General features: G+C 32.0%; 3 protein-coding genes across 3 annotated transcripts; 1 reads left to right on the top strand and 2 right to left on the bottom strand.

Moving 5' to 3' along the window:
- Nucleotides 1–591: 591 nt before the first annotated feature.
- LOC123708688 (leukocyte receptor cluster member 1 homolog) lies at nt 592–2,505 on the bottom strand. The gene is made up of 2 exons (XM_045659518.1): nt 2,303–2,505; nt 592–2,188 (listed from the first exon to the last, which is right to left on the bottom strand). The coding sequence occupies exons 1-2, from the start codon at nt 2,323–2,325 to the stop codon at nt 1,351–1,353; spliced, it is 861 nt and encodes a 286-aa protein (XP_045515474.1). The 5' UTR covers nt 2,326–2,505; the 3' UTR covers nt 592–1,350.
- Nucleotides 2,506–2,803: 298 nt separating this feature from the next.
- Nucleotides 2,804–10,746, top strand: LOC123708686. The gene is made up of 5 exons (XM_045659511.1): nt 2,804–5,577; nt 5,762–5,937; nt 6,268–6,478; nt 6,934–7,077; nt 9,047–10,746. Exons 1-5 carry the CDS (start codon nt 3,064–3,066, stop codon nt 9,203–9,205), a joined length of 3,204 nt encoding a protein of 1,067 aa, XP_045515467.1. The 5' UTR covers nt 2,804–3,063; the 3' UTR covers nt 9,206–10,746.
- Nucleotides 7,239–8,920, bottom strand: LOC123708689. Its single transcript, XM_045659519.1, has 3 exons — nt 8,777–8,920; nt 8,337–8,516; nt 7,239–8,062 (listed from the first exon to the last, which is right to left on the bottom strand). The coding sequence occupies exons 1-3, from the start codon at nt 8,867–8,869 to the stop codon at nt 7,628–7,630; spliced, it is 708 nt and encodes a 235-aa protein (XP_045515475.1). The 5' UTR covers nt 8,870–8,920; the 3' UTR covers nt 7,239–7,627.
- Nucleotides 10,747–15,113: the final 4,367 nt, after the last annotated feature.

The raw sequence follows: 15,113 nt of genomic DNA, 5'->3' as shown, positions 1-15,113 counted from the left end.
AGTCCACATAGAGACGATAGGTACTTGGATGGCGTGAAAATAGGTGTATATTTCGTAAATAGTATTGTTTGAAGGAATAATTGGGCCTTAATTATAATTATTATAGTTTTTAAGTACTTTGTAGCAATCACAATTATCTTGTTACTGAAACGCGCCATTTTTAAAATCTAAATCTTTCAGGCTCAATATTAAGTTTTCAACCGTTTAAGTTCCTTAAAGCCTTTTTGAATCAATTATTTTCTAGAATGTGTAGGCTGTCCCATATTCCCTTTAATAAAGAAATAATTTAAGCTTAGCTTTTCACCTCTAGAAAACGGATTTAATATATATTCCTAAGCTTTTTATTTTTAATTCATAATAATTTAGGTATATTAAAAAATATAAATGTAAATTTTATTTTTCATAGTATGTAACAATAAGTATAATAAAAATTATATCCCGCACGAAATTTTGTGCAAAAAATGCCCCTTGCATGGATTCTAGACCAATAATTATAAATGATAAGGAATTGAATCTGGATATTACAACTGTATTTCTTGGAATCACTATGGATTCAAAACTTCAGTGGTCCCCTCATATTAATGGATTGGCGAAAAGACTTAGTTCTGCAGCTTACGCGGTTAAAAAGTGAGCACTAACTGATGTTGATACAGCTAGATATGTTTATTTTAGTTACTTTCAGAGCTTAATGACTTATGGCTTATTATTATAGGGTCTTCCTGCTGATGTCGAAACTATTTTCACCTTGAAGTAGAAAGCTATTCGGGAGAGATAAATTCAAGGAAATTAATATACTTACCTTTTCCTCGCAATATATTTATGAAAATATTATGTATGTACAAAAATAGTGATAAGTTTACTGGAATAGAACGTACGTCTAATGTTAATACCCGAAACAAACGCAGGCTGCAATTTCCGAGTATTAGTAATTCTTTACCTATGACTATTAGTAATTCTTTTTTGGGAAAAGGGGTAATTTCTTTAATAAAATCCCAGCATTTTAATAAATTTAAGAAATGTATTAAAGAAAAGCTTTGTAAAAAGGCATACTATGTTACCGATTATCTAGTTGATAAAAGGTTCTGGGACTATTGCTAGACAGGCTACTTCAAATAAATTTGCGATATTTGTTTTACAATAAGTGTTGTTTGCCATTTTGTTTGATGATTTATTTTAAAAGAGTACTGAGAGTTTTATAATCTGGATTTTTCTCTCGGACTATACCCTCTGTCTTCTTTGCCAATTAGTAGGGATGTCTGCAATACAAATTTAATGACGTGGAATTGGTGATACCTGTATATTATATTCCATAATAAACATATTTTATTTAGAATTTTTGTTTACTTCGAACTATTTATAATTTTGTCTGGCTATCTCTGGGTTAAATTGTGAATTATACTTAGGTATTACTTTAGGAACTTTATCTTTCTTCTCATTGCTGGGTATGCCAGATAATGTTGATAAAAATAATTCAGCTTTATATTTCTCTTGTTGTTCACGTTTGAGTCTTGCTTCTCTAAGCTTTTGAAGATTGGATTCTTTTTCAGGTTTAAGTTTAAGTTTAATTTTGTTTTTTGTAGTGGTGTCCATATATTTAGTAGATATATCTTTTTGTTTGTTGTCTTTTTGCAATCTTAGATGTTTAAATGAGTTGAAAGGATCATGTTTCTGTTTCGATTTCCATCCTATCTCACCATTTTTCACATCAACATCTATTTTCTTTTGATTACCATCTTCATCTTTAAGAACAAGTTTAACATATGTGTCTTTAACATTTTCTGGTCTAGAAAATCGAGATGATCCTGGTGCTATGTCATACCAATTTTTTTTGCCTAAAGCTTCATTGGTGTCTTGTCCGAGATAGGTCAAGTAGCCAATTTGTTTTTCATATTCTTCTTTTTTCTCTTTAACTTCTCTATCATGATCTTTATTTGTTTTATTATGGGAATGTTCAATATGGTCAAATAAATTTATATGCTCTAGATCTCCTTTGACATCTTTTAAGTTATTATAGCTTGTTTGTATATTCAATGATTCTAGGTTTGTTTTACTTTTTTGCTTAAGAATACTTAAACGTAGTTCTTTATCTGCCTGTTCTATTCTTCTTTTCTCTTGTCTTTCCTTTTCGGCTGCTTCTGCTTCATCTTTTCTTACTCGTGCAATATTTTCTTTTGTCCGTACATGCCACCTATAATATATTTAAAATAAATGGTACTTAGATAAACTATTTTTATCCAATATAATAAAAAATATCAAATAGTAATAATGAGATTACTATATAATATAAATAGCACTTAATTACCTTTTTTTTGGAAGAATATTCATGATGTTTATGTTAAATTATAAATACCAATTAATAACAACTTCAATTATTATTTATTATGCACTTCACATAATCGAAAGACTATATCACACATCTAGTAAAGGTAAAGACTGAATGTACTTAACCTCTACGTGATCTGTGATATGTCCATTTAAATTTTAACACTTCATACATATATTTACAGATCAAGTAGATGAATTAGTGACTATAAATAGTCGTAGATACTCTTCTAATCGATGACGGTCGCGTCCATAGGCCACTGCGACAAGGCTAAACACCACCCCAATCCGTTTGTGTATAAAAGCATCAAATACTATTCTCAATAAAAAAGATGTGTACTCAAAATCTACCTCTTACAGAAATATTTTTAGTTCTTCCTACAATCTAAAAATATTATAAAAAGTTTTTAAAATGTGTTATCTGCCCTTGTAAAGTAAACTGTGTAAGCGTGTTAGCTGTGGTAATTTAAAGCTTTGTCTGTCTAGTGACTACGTCTTGATTCTAGAGTAAAATTTAGATTTTGGAATTAAGATTTGTAAATTGCTATGAATGAAATAAAGTAGCAGAAATTTGTGCATTTAGCGATCCGATTTCCATATATTCCTTATTTTTAGTTCTACTGTCGCTTAAGCATTGGAAAGATGTTTAGTCCATTTATGTTTATTTGATTTATTTATCAACACCAGGTTATAAAATATATAAACTATATTACTTTATTTACTTACTACTCAAACGGGATCATGGAAACGGTTGACGAACATCTAGTAATTAGCTCTACTATAGATGATGTCAAAACGCAATTCCACGAAGTAAAACCGACCGACATTGCCGATTCGAATGTATGTCACAAGTCCAATGGAGTTGACTCTACTTCAAGTGTAGAAGTTATAGTTGAATCAGTTGAAGAAAACAATATCTTAGACCCTGTGCCTAAAGATGTAGTTTGTGAGAAACCGGAAGAGAAAATTCCTGAATCTGGAGATAACAACTCTGAACCTGCAAGTAAAGTTAATACTGGCATTACCGATTCTTTCAAAATAATTGACAATAGCGGCTTAGAAGAAACTAAGGGCCTTGCAGTTTCTGGTGAACAGTGTAAAGAAAACCCAGTAATTTATTCTGTTGAAATTATAAATGAGGTTTCTAGTAAAGACATTGATAGTAATATTGAACAACCTTGTGTTACTAATGAAACTATTGTACCATCTCAGGATAGTAAAAATGTTAAAAATGATGTACTCTCCTCAATGGGTGTGGTAGAAGACCATGAAGAAAAGGAGAATAGTGGAAATTTAGGTTTGAGTTCCACCACAGAATTGTGTAATGTAGAATATTCAACATTAATTAATGAAGGTGTTCATTTTGAAACTGAGGTATTAATAGAAAAGAATGATAATGATGTGAATGAAAATGTTGTTCAAACAGAAATATGTTGCAATGAAACTGTTTCTGCCAGTCATAATAGTATTTTAAGTGAATTGGAAGAGAATATTGAGTTAAGTGAAGTTCTTCAATCATCAGATGTCAATGATTCTTCAGAAAATAATAATTCTTCGGTAAAAGTAGAAGTATTTAATAAGGAAGAATTGTTAGATATTTTAGAAGGTAACGATGTACCCGATCTGCATACTGAAGAGATTGTGAAAGAAAACACTGAAATAATGAGTTCAGACCAGGAAGTTCAGCAAGCATTAAAGCAAATTACGATGCTTAAAAAAATTAGGAAACGGAGAACACCAAGAAATGAACAACAAATATACATAAAACAGTTAAAAAAACCTATCAAAGAAAATTTTGAAAACAAAGAGGATGGTTTAAAAACTGAGGTAGATGCTGTGATAAAACGTAATACACCAAAAAGCAAGGAAAAAGATAATTTAAAAACATCAATTGAAAATCTAAAAGATACAAAAAGTGAGCTGGTTGCTCTGGCAAAACGAAGCACAACAAAAAATAAGGAAAAAGAAAAGTTAGTTGAAAATGTTGCTGTAGAGAAAGAAGAACCCAAAAATGAAGTGACTGTTGAATCTCTTGCAGAAAAGGATAAAAATATTGTCAATGAATTAGTTATGGATTGGGATGACGATGAACAAATTGAAACTAACAGTATAGACCTAAAGGCTGAAAAGGGTGACTTAGTTGATGAGAAAGAAACCGAAGTGGAAAATTTAGAAAATAATGCAGAGCAAACTAGTCAATCATCTGTTGATTGTTTAGTTAGTGAAGAACAGCAGCATAATAAGAATATTGATGATTGTACAGGCAAAAGAAGATTGTCACGTGTTATCAAGAAAAAGGTTATTTATGATCCTGACAACCCTGACACATTTACTAAAAGCAAAATCCCTTCAAAAACTCTCACTGGCAAAGAACAACCATCTCTAAAAAAGGGTAAACTTGAAACACCTATATTACAACAGAGGAAGTCAAGAAGCCCATCATCTAAACTTCAATGGAAAAAACCTAGTCCAAGAAACAGCAAGCAGCACAAAAGATTAACTGAAGTAGATAAGTTGCTAATGGATGAGGGTGCAGTGAATATGATTTATCAATTAACTCCTGAAGCCTCTAAAGGTAGAAAAAATGTGAAAACCAAAGCTGAATTTATAAAAAAATTACAAAGTTCAACTCCTGATGGAAAGGAAATGAAGTTCAGAGAAAGAAAAAAAGAGTTGAAATATGAAGAGGGTGAGGCAAAAAAGCTTTCAGGTGGTAAACATAGACCTTCACTAAGTAATTCCGTAAAATCTCCTACAGCTAGTGATGATTTTGAGACTCACAGTGCTGATGACTCAATCATTTATCGTCGCCATTCCTCAAGTTCATATTCAAGTAGCTGCATGAGTCCCCGACGTCTGAGTGATGTGGAAGGCTCTCAAAATACCAAGCAAACAAAAATAGATGCACAAACTCTCAACACAAAAATGAATGAGTCACAAGATCAGTCTCAAGACTCGACATTTTTATCTGATGTAAACTTAACTTTGATAGAAGAAAAAAGTGACCTAATTAACAAAGAAGATTGCCTTTCTTTAAAGGAAAAGCTTAATACAAAGTTGTCTCTTGCGCTAAATAAAAGGAAACGAGAGAGTTTGACATTGGACAAACCAGCTAAACAGAAAAAACTAAAACCTGAAGTTACCAACTTGAGTGAAAAAGAAAATTCTAATATGTTTAAATTTGTATCAGTTAAAATAGAACAGCACCTGGCAGAAATTTGTCTGAAAAAAACAGGACTAAAGGATAGCATTGAGGTTAATATTTATAGTTTTCTTAAGTCATTAAGTTAAACTTAACAAATATAACTGTAATAATTTTACCTATGAGCTTTCACAAAATTTTAATAACTTTCTTACTGTAATCTGTGGTAATCTGCTGTGTGTTCATTCTTTATAATAATGGCAAAATCTAACATAAATATATATTTTTTAATTTCAGGTTTTCAATGAAATAAAAAAGGCATTGTTAAGTATAGATGAAAACCCAGATATTGCAGTGACCTTGCTCTCCTCACAATGTGGAACTCTCTGCTCTAGTCTAGACTTGAGCATACTCTTAGATGAAACTACTGAAATCAGGCACAAAAATGCATACAATCTTGCAGAATCCGTAAGGTTAGCAAACATTTTTAGACCTTTTAATTAAGTTAAGCCAATTAATCAAATAGTTTGTAAAATAGAGTGTACTATCAAACAGTTTCAATGGCAATGTCTAACTGCATGCTCTTTGCCTAACAAGTTTTAACATGCAGTATATATAAAAGTTATTGGGAAAATCAAAAATGTATTTGTATTATAAAAAGCTTTTTATGTACATAACCTTGTCTAACGAGAAGTTAAACATATTAAATGAACCAGAAAATTAAGGTCATAAATTATCACATATGTATCTTGTTTGTAAAAGAACCCAAGTCACTGCTTGTAAAACAAATCATTATTCCATAGGGCGCTGTTGTCTGCTGCAAGTGGACACAGCAAGCTCCTTTGCTGTGGCGTATGGGGCGCTTGCTCTGGGCCGGCAGTGTCACTAGTGTCTCTATGCGACTTGGCCCTAGCGTCCGAATGCGCCACCTTCGCGTTGGCCGTACCAGCCGCACCCCCATTGCCTGGCGCTGCTGCCATTGTTGCGCCACATCGCGGCCTACCGCACTCACTGGTCAGTACTTTATAAACTACTACTTTCTTATTCAAAGCATTCTTTGACTGATTGAGGTTTATATTTAAAGCAAACTGATTCATTTAAAAGATAGGGTAGATATAAAACGTCTGGGAGCATTCAATTAAAGTCGTGTGAAACAAACTAATTAGAAAGTGAATTGATTCATAACGCTTGAGAATACTACAATGTCTCATTTTTTTTATTTTTTTATAATCATGGCAATAGGCTTGTCCCTTCTCAGTTATAATGAGTGAATTTGACAAATGACGCAAACTTCTAGCTATATATGAAATGTGAAATATTCAATTTGATTTGTATTTTTATGTATTATTTTTTCTTATAATTTTTAAAACCTTAACAAAATTACTAAATATTTCGAACGTTACAATTGTTAGGTTTGTTTCATACAGTATTCCTTGGATAATTGCCTAATTTTAAAAACATGATTCAAGGTGAGTGATTTGGTAGTCCTTGGTCGCCGTATATCAGCGTCAGAGGCACTGCAGGGCGGACTTATTAGTCGGACTCTGTGGCCTGACAGGTTTGACGAACAAGTCAGAAACATTGTAAGGGACATCGCCCTGGAACCACCAAACGTGAGTACACATTAATCTTGCATGTTTCTGTTATGATCCTCTCACAATCTTGAATCTTACCCTCTTATTAATGGCTTCGTAAAAATGGTACTAGAGTTTGAGGAAAGAAAACGCGGTGGTTATGCAAACAAATATAATACTAAGGCTACACGTTATTTCATTTATTCTCAACAATTATTTTATTTTGACAATAGAAGTATCATCATGGTTACTGTTGAACTACGTAATATAAACGTATAACGTAATAGTTTTGTTAAGGTATATTAGAACTGCTACAACCTGAAATCCGTACAAGTACGGTATTCTTACTGCGGTAAGAATACTAGTTTCTTGGTTACTTCTAAAGTTAGTCCTTGAAACATTGATAAAATGGTTTACATGCATTACTATGCTGAGAATGGCTATGGGTTGCATCATAATGTTCAGTAATGACGGTGCTTTGAATGTATGAAGGCTGGTATTTCTTGTCATAATAAGAAAACTAGGTATATTAAATTCATTAAATTTATATCATAAACTTTACAATAAAATATAAAACCAAAACGATTGCCTAATTGTCCTCATAGCTATAATCATCACTAATTGGTTGACAAAAAGCTTTCCAACCAAGGCCTTGGTATAACAATTCAGTTATTTGTATGTGTGCTACACCGCCGTTATGTACGCAAATATGATTCTTGGGGCACAAACAAGATTGGTATAGAGATAGTAGATGATTATCGACATTTCCGCAAAAGTCGTTCGATTTGCATAGGGGCAGAGATGAACAATGATATGTTGCATTATTGTCTACTTCAGTTTTTATCTTCCAATAGTTTGGATACCGACATCGGCAAGAAAGAGTTATTTTAGGCGGCGTGAGTTGTATGTTCTGATGATGCATTTGCTCTATTTCGTCCGGGTTCATTATCTTGTGAGATGTCTCGACGTGAAGTGGAGAATCGCTTGGGTTACACTCCGGCCAAGTTGAGACAGGACTGCAAAACTGTAATCAAATTTCTTAACATTATAATGTATATTTATACATGTACTCGTTTTACTTGCCGTTTGTAAAAGGGAGATTAAAATTCCTTTAAAATGACTAGGTTAAAACATAGTACTTATTTTTGTTTGGAAATAAAAGTAAAAATACTTTATACGTTAACTTAAGATTTAGTTGGACTATAAACAAATAGTATAAACTCTGAATAAACGAATTCTAAATTTATTGATATTATATTATATTGTTTATAGAATTAAGATAATAATGAAAAATATACCTGTAAATAAGCGCGATTGTTGAGTTCCATAAGTCTATCAGGGGATGCGGGTGTGTCGCAGCGCTGACGTCGCGTGCATCGACAAAGCCGTAGTAGCGCACGCGGACGCCAGTAACGTGCTACTAGAGCGGAGCACGCTTGCCCTTGTCCACAACGAGGCATACCACGCTCACTTTCCTCCTATTATTTTACAGTTTTTAAAGTGCAATTTTTATCTATATATAACTAATAGTACTATACGTGCTCTGTAATTAAAGACCCATAAGAGAAGACATTTTTTTGTCGGTTTCTTTGGAAATTTGTTTATGTAGTTGTGCCTTGCCTTCAAAATCAAAACATTTTGATCCGGATGCAGATAAATCCGTTGAATAAAAGTACGATTTATATATAGTATTGGTATTTAATATGTTTTATGGTTATATTTTAAATAAAAAACTTACTAAACCGTAGTAGTACAGCACAGTTGCATTGTCTTCGCTACTAGTAATATCCAAAATTAAAATAGCAAGGAACAATGTTACTAATGAATCCATTTCTAATAAAATCTAAATAATGATGATTTATTACGCCTTTGTCCATATTAATGCTACACTAACAAAAACTATTTAGGTCGTAACCCATATTGATAAGATAATACTTGTTGAATAACAGAACTTTATACTAAATAAAACTGTATATACATATTTAATAAATCAAAAAAATATTTTTAGGGCACATTGCTTAAGAAGCGTCTTCTTACTCTGAGGAAGTCTGGAGGAACCGAGCCGTCTTTCTTGAACAGCTTGGAGTCTGAACGGGATCTTCTTGTTACTTACTGGACGTCCGAGGAAGGTCAGGCCCTTTTAAGAGCGGCTCTTGACGCCGCTTAAACTGTACGACTTTAACTATTAAACCGTTTCCATCTGATACAATTGGAGGTAATATTTTAATTCTTTACTATCTAAATGACCATTGTGCGATTATTGTATGCGGCTATGAGCGATGTACTTCAGTATCTTTATTTTGTAACCATACATTTAGATTTTGAAATATTTATGTAATTTTTTTATTGATCTATATGGACAGTCACACTATGTCACCATATGATATATATCAGTTTTTGTTAGGATATTAAAGAGGAAAACAACCGTGGGAACGGTCCAATTAATCAACAGATGGAACGGTTAAAGTTTTTGGAATTTCTTCATAGTTAACTTTTAGTAACATCTCGCTATTTTTTCTTTTTAAAACTTGTTATAACACTATTTGAAAGAAAGTATTGTTTACTAATTTAACATTTTTGGGAACGGTATACTTAAATGTACGCTGTTAGATGAATCGATCGAGAATTTATATTTGCTTTGTATAAAGTGATGAATTTTAACATGGTCAATTATAAATACAATTTTAAGCTTATATTATTCACTATAATATAGGCTTTCTGACCAATTGCGTTAGCTATTAACGTTAGTTTATGTTGGTGGACAATTTCATAGTAATTGAAACTATAATTTTTATTTGAAACGGTAAATATATTTTTATACATTATACTAAATCAATTTATAAACACATGAAGGGATAATGTGTTATGTATGAAACGTAATATAATGGTGTCCTGTAAGGCTAGTTTTATTAACGAGTTAAATATAGAGTGAATGGTTTGAATGGGATTCACCTAATCATATCGAAATAGTTTTTCAATGTTAAACGTGTTTTAAATATACAAAATTAGAATTAATTATTGTTAAGGACAATTGAATAATATAATTTGGCATTTTTTTGGTAACGTCAAACCATGATTTTAAAGAAATCTAAGAATATAAGAAATGTTTTACGTTAAAGATCACTTTCACGTTTTATTTGGTAAAAGACTGCTGTTTACATTTGAACGTGGTTAAGACGTTGCATGTTTTGAAAAAGTGTTAAATTAAGGGTTTTAGATTTTAATAAATAGATTATATTGTTATGTTGTAGAGTTAATTGTTTATCTATTTGTTTTAGATGTTTATTTCTTTATATAAAGGATGCAAAATAGTTTATGATTTCAGCCAAAGTTATGCACTGACCTACATATAAATTGATAAATTGTCATAAGTGACGTAATTTACATACTATCTTTTAATATTAAGTAATTTACATTTGTATTTTCGGTGCAATTCATTCCTCGCCCTAAAACCTGTTTCTGTAGTCTGGCTCGCTGTCGCATGAAAACTGTGGAAATTACAATTTTTAATTTGCCTCATAGCATCCAGCTACGTTGACGGATTTTTGCCTAGGGCTCCTAATCTGTGAAGTCCACCTTGATTGGGGTATCAGATTAATTTCGAATACAAGTAGGTTTACCTAGATGTAATTTGATTAGTTTTATTTGTGTTTAAGCATAGCAATAACTTATTTTCTGTTTTTTGGAGAAAATAAAGTGCCTTTCTTAAATTAATTGTATCATTTTACTTATCACCCTTTTCCCTTATTGACAATATTGCATCGATTTGCACTAAACGACTAAACGCTATGCGCCAATGTGGACAATGTTCTTTCATTAATAAAACCTGTTGCTAACAAGAGTCTTTCAGAAATTACGACGAATCACATTTCATGCAATACGTGCATATTGCATAGACATTAATTAGATTCACTCGTAAAAATCGTTTAATATTTCACGATTAAATTCATAATTTGTAGTATCTGTTCCTTATGACTGTGACCGAAGTGGTTTGATACCAAAGTAACGTATTGCTGCTTAAATTGCGTTTGATCCACGACTTTTTGGCCACCTATATAAAATAGTGTATGTATGAGTTCTTTATCTTGTAGCTACAATGTGGTAGTGGCTGCACATTGATTTTTATTTTGTTAACAAGGTGCTAAATAATATAAAATACGACTGTGACTAGAATGTTATTGTAATACATAACACGCATCTCTTAATCTTAAGGAATAAATATAAATTCACGTACAAGCTATGTTATGTTTAGTATCTCTTTCTTAGTGAATAAAGTATATGGCACTGTTACACTCTTATTCTGTAAGTCTGAGAGACTTCAATATTTATTTTCAACACATTTTGCTTCCTATAAAACAACATCCGCTCAAACCCTAGTTAGTTGTATCCTACTCCTTATAGAAGAAGGTTGCTCCAAATTCAAATTTTGTTTTTTTAAAAAACTATATTAACGTTCAGTTATAGCAATTGGTGGCAGCACAAAGGGATTTTTAAAATAAATGCTCGGTTCGTCTCTAAAGTTAGCACGTGAAAAGTTTTAAAAAGTGGAAAAGTGCAAGTGCCCCTTTTTCTAAAAGCAACACCACTTCCTACACGCGAGAGCAATACATATTCTGGAGTTAATCGGAAAAATGCATACTTAAGAAAAGGAATATATAAATACCTGCAAACAACTCAACCATATTCAAGTGCACGTAAATCTACAACAACCATAAATCGATATCAACTCATCTCACCAACATCGAGAGCCGACAATAAGCTACAGCAACAACCTTGAAGGGATGTATATACTATCCATTCTCAAGACATTAAATATTCTGTAAGTCTTTGGTCATATTTATTTTAAATTGTTTTATTTTTCTATTCACTTTTGTGTATAAATTTTATTTCGTGTAATATATAACATTAAGATGGAAAGCCGAATACTAAGCCCGGGTGGTACCAAACCCGAAGTCTGCATCACTGATACAGAAGATGAAAACGCTCTTCTTCCCCCTTCTGAACCTATCACCAGATCAAAAAATAAACCTTCACCCACAATACACACCGAAATAGAGTTATCAATTCTACTTAAATTCATTAAACCATTCGATGGTTCCAGAAACAAATTTAATTCATTCCTATCAAACTGTAATAATGCTTACGATTTAGCTTCAGAGTATCAAAAAGAAATCTTATTTAAATTCATTCTTTGCCAATTAGAGGGGAAAGCAGAAACAGCTTGCTCAATAAAAGAATTTTCAAACTGGCCACAACTCAAAGAATTTCTTAAAATCCAATTTAGCGAAATAATTTATACTTACACATTTACTCACAGACTTGCAAGCGTGTAAACAGTTAACGAATGAACCCGTCAACCAATATGCACTTAGAATAGAAACATACCTTTCACAATTGTTAACAGAAATATCGATTAACCATGGGCATAAGAACAGGGAAATGTATGGCAGAACCGTGGCTATGGAGGAATGAGCCCTCCATCACTTTTAAATGGGATTGTCCCCCAGAATCTCCAACATCGTTAGATGTAAATCTCCAAATTCGCTCAACGAAGCTATCAACATCGCCATTTCCATCCAACAATTCTTATTCAAAACAAATTCCCATAAGGAAAAAAATGCAAAGTCTCAATTCATAAATCCGATCCTCCTCCTACTTGTTCAAATCCTAAATCAATTCCTTTCTGCAGATATTGTAAAAAATCAGGGTACACTTTACAAAATTGCAGAAAAAGGGAATATAATAATAAAATCAAATCTCAAAATCCAAAGACACCTCAGCGTGTCCATAATAAATCGACATCGTTCAATAGGACAACTCAAATTCCGATTCAAACGAGGGTTACGACACTGTCGATAACGATTCCGATTCAAAAACGAGTAAACGTCTCGTCCCGGTGTCTTGCGGGACCTTCAATTTGAAAATCGACACCCTCAATTCCAAATCCTCTGTATCCGTGCAGCAGAATAAACCCTCTGACCTGGAAGAGATCGCTCGAAAGCGACAAGGCCGCCAGTTGCAGTCCTTTTGATTTAATTATGTTCAATTATTTCTATATTGTACTGTAACGAAGTGTTAATAAATAAATTAAAATACTCAAGAGAAAAAGCCATCGAAAATATTACAAAAGCTAAAGAGAGATCAAAACAATATTACAACTCTTATACAAGACCCATAACATATAAAATAGGCGGTTATGTCTATGTAAAAATTCATTGAAGACTCCGAATAGCACTTTCACCGATATGGAAAGGCGGTTATGAAATAGTAAGGATAAATGGTAAAAATAACCTTACTTTACTTATTAACAGACGTCATGTCACACATCATTTTGATGAAGTGAAACCCGCTAATGTTTCACATGATTATAATTTTAATAACTGAAGAATCTATTATTGATTTTACTATATTATCTTATTTCATTAGCCATATAAACACTGGGTATTTAAATACTGTATCACCTCTCGATATATCCCATATAGAACCACACTTAGGAAACATAAATTCGAATCTAGTTACCATTACATACATATGTCGACAACTACAGCTAGAAACAATAGACAACCTAGAGTGTCAAAACATACTAGAACCCTTAACAGTCAGATACCATGACCTAGTTAATGAGTTTTCCTCTATTTCCTATTTAACGGACAGCAACAGACATAAAAGATCACCCTGGCTTGGTGGCTTCGGATCCCTTGCTAAAATTGTTTTTGGCACCCTAAATGAGGATGATGCTATCAGATATGATAACGCAATACGTAATAACGAAAATAATGAAAAAAGGTTGGCCTCCTTAATAAAAGAAAACATATTAGTCACTAGTTCCACTCTGTTTAAAATTAATGAAAACTTATATAAAAATAACGAAGCCAATCTTAATAACGCTATCAACGATGAAATATTAGTAAAATCAAAAATTAATTCTCTAATAGCTTCAGCTTGGAAGCTTCCATGCTAACATTGTCATTTCAACTCTCCGACATTGTCTACGCAAACATTTTCAGTAATCAAAACATTCTTCATCCGGACGTCTTAACGCCCAAACAACTGTACTTAGAACTCGTTGACTATTATAAACATTTACCTGTAGATATTAAGTTCCCAGTAGAATTTAAATTAAAAAATCATGTACCCATTAACTAATGTATCCGGTGTAACATGTTATAGTTTTAATAACAAAATCATTTTCATTTTAAGAAATCCATTAGTGTCTCCAATTAGTTTTAATTTATATGAAACAAAAGCATTACCAACGCCCTATAACAATGTAAATCAAACCGCTTTTAGTTTTATTATTCCCAGTTTTAAATATATCGGAGTGACCAAAGACAAATCAGAATATTGTCATTTAGATACTTTTAATATGTAAATTTGTTAATCTCAACAACTATATTTGTGACGTCACGAACACTTTCCCAACAACTGAAAACCCTAGTTGTGAAACTGAAATACTGTTAAATTTAATTAATAAACTCCCAGACCAATGTAAAATAGAATTTATACATGGTATAATAGATATTTGAACAAAACTCTTTATAATAACAATTGGCTATATATAATCTCAAACCAATAAACTGTTTATAGAATGTTTAAACCAAAACGTAATTGAGAAAAATCTATACGGCATGGGAATTGTTAAAATCCCCAGTGACTGTAAGGCACATTGTAAAGGTACAAAACTATTTTCTTAGTTAAAAGTATATTCTCTTAATACCACATATATTCATGTACAATCAGATTTTAATATAATTAACGATTCATGTTGTAATTTAGATAAGATTGTTAAGAAATTGAATAATGAGGCTCCTTTAAAATTATTAAATATTAACTTAGGCACTTATGCTATGAGCTTAAATCAAAAGTCATATCAGCTACCGCTGATGAAATTATAAATCAACATACAATTTTAAAATACAAGACTCAATATTCAATCATATTCTATATAATCATAGGAATTATATTACTGTACTGTATTTTTCTTATAATAAAGAAACGCAGCCGTCTCCTATACAGATTCTCTCAATCAGATCTAGCTGCCTTACCTACAACTCGAAACTATCTCTATTACCTCT

The sequence above is a fragment of the Pieris brassicae genome, chromosome 4 (genome assembly GCF_905147105.1).
Source record: "Pieris brassicae chromosome 4, ilPieBrab1.1, whole genome shotgun sequence".
NCBI lineage: Eukaryota > Metazoa > Arthropoda > Insecta > Lepidoptera > Pieridae > Pieris > Pieris brassicae.
Note: the sequence above shows the minus strand (reverse complement) of the source record. Positions and strands in the feature narration are given on the sequence as shown.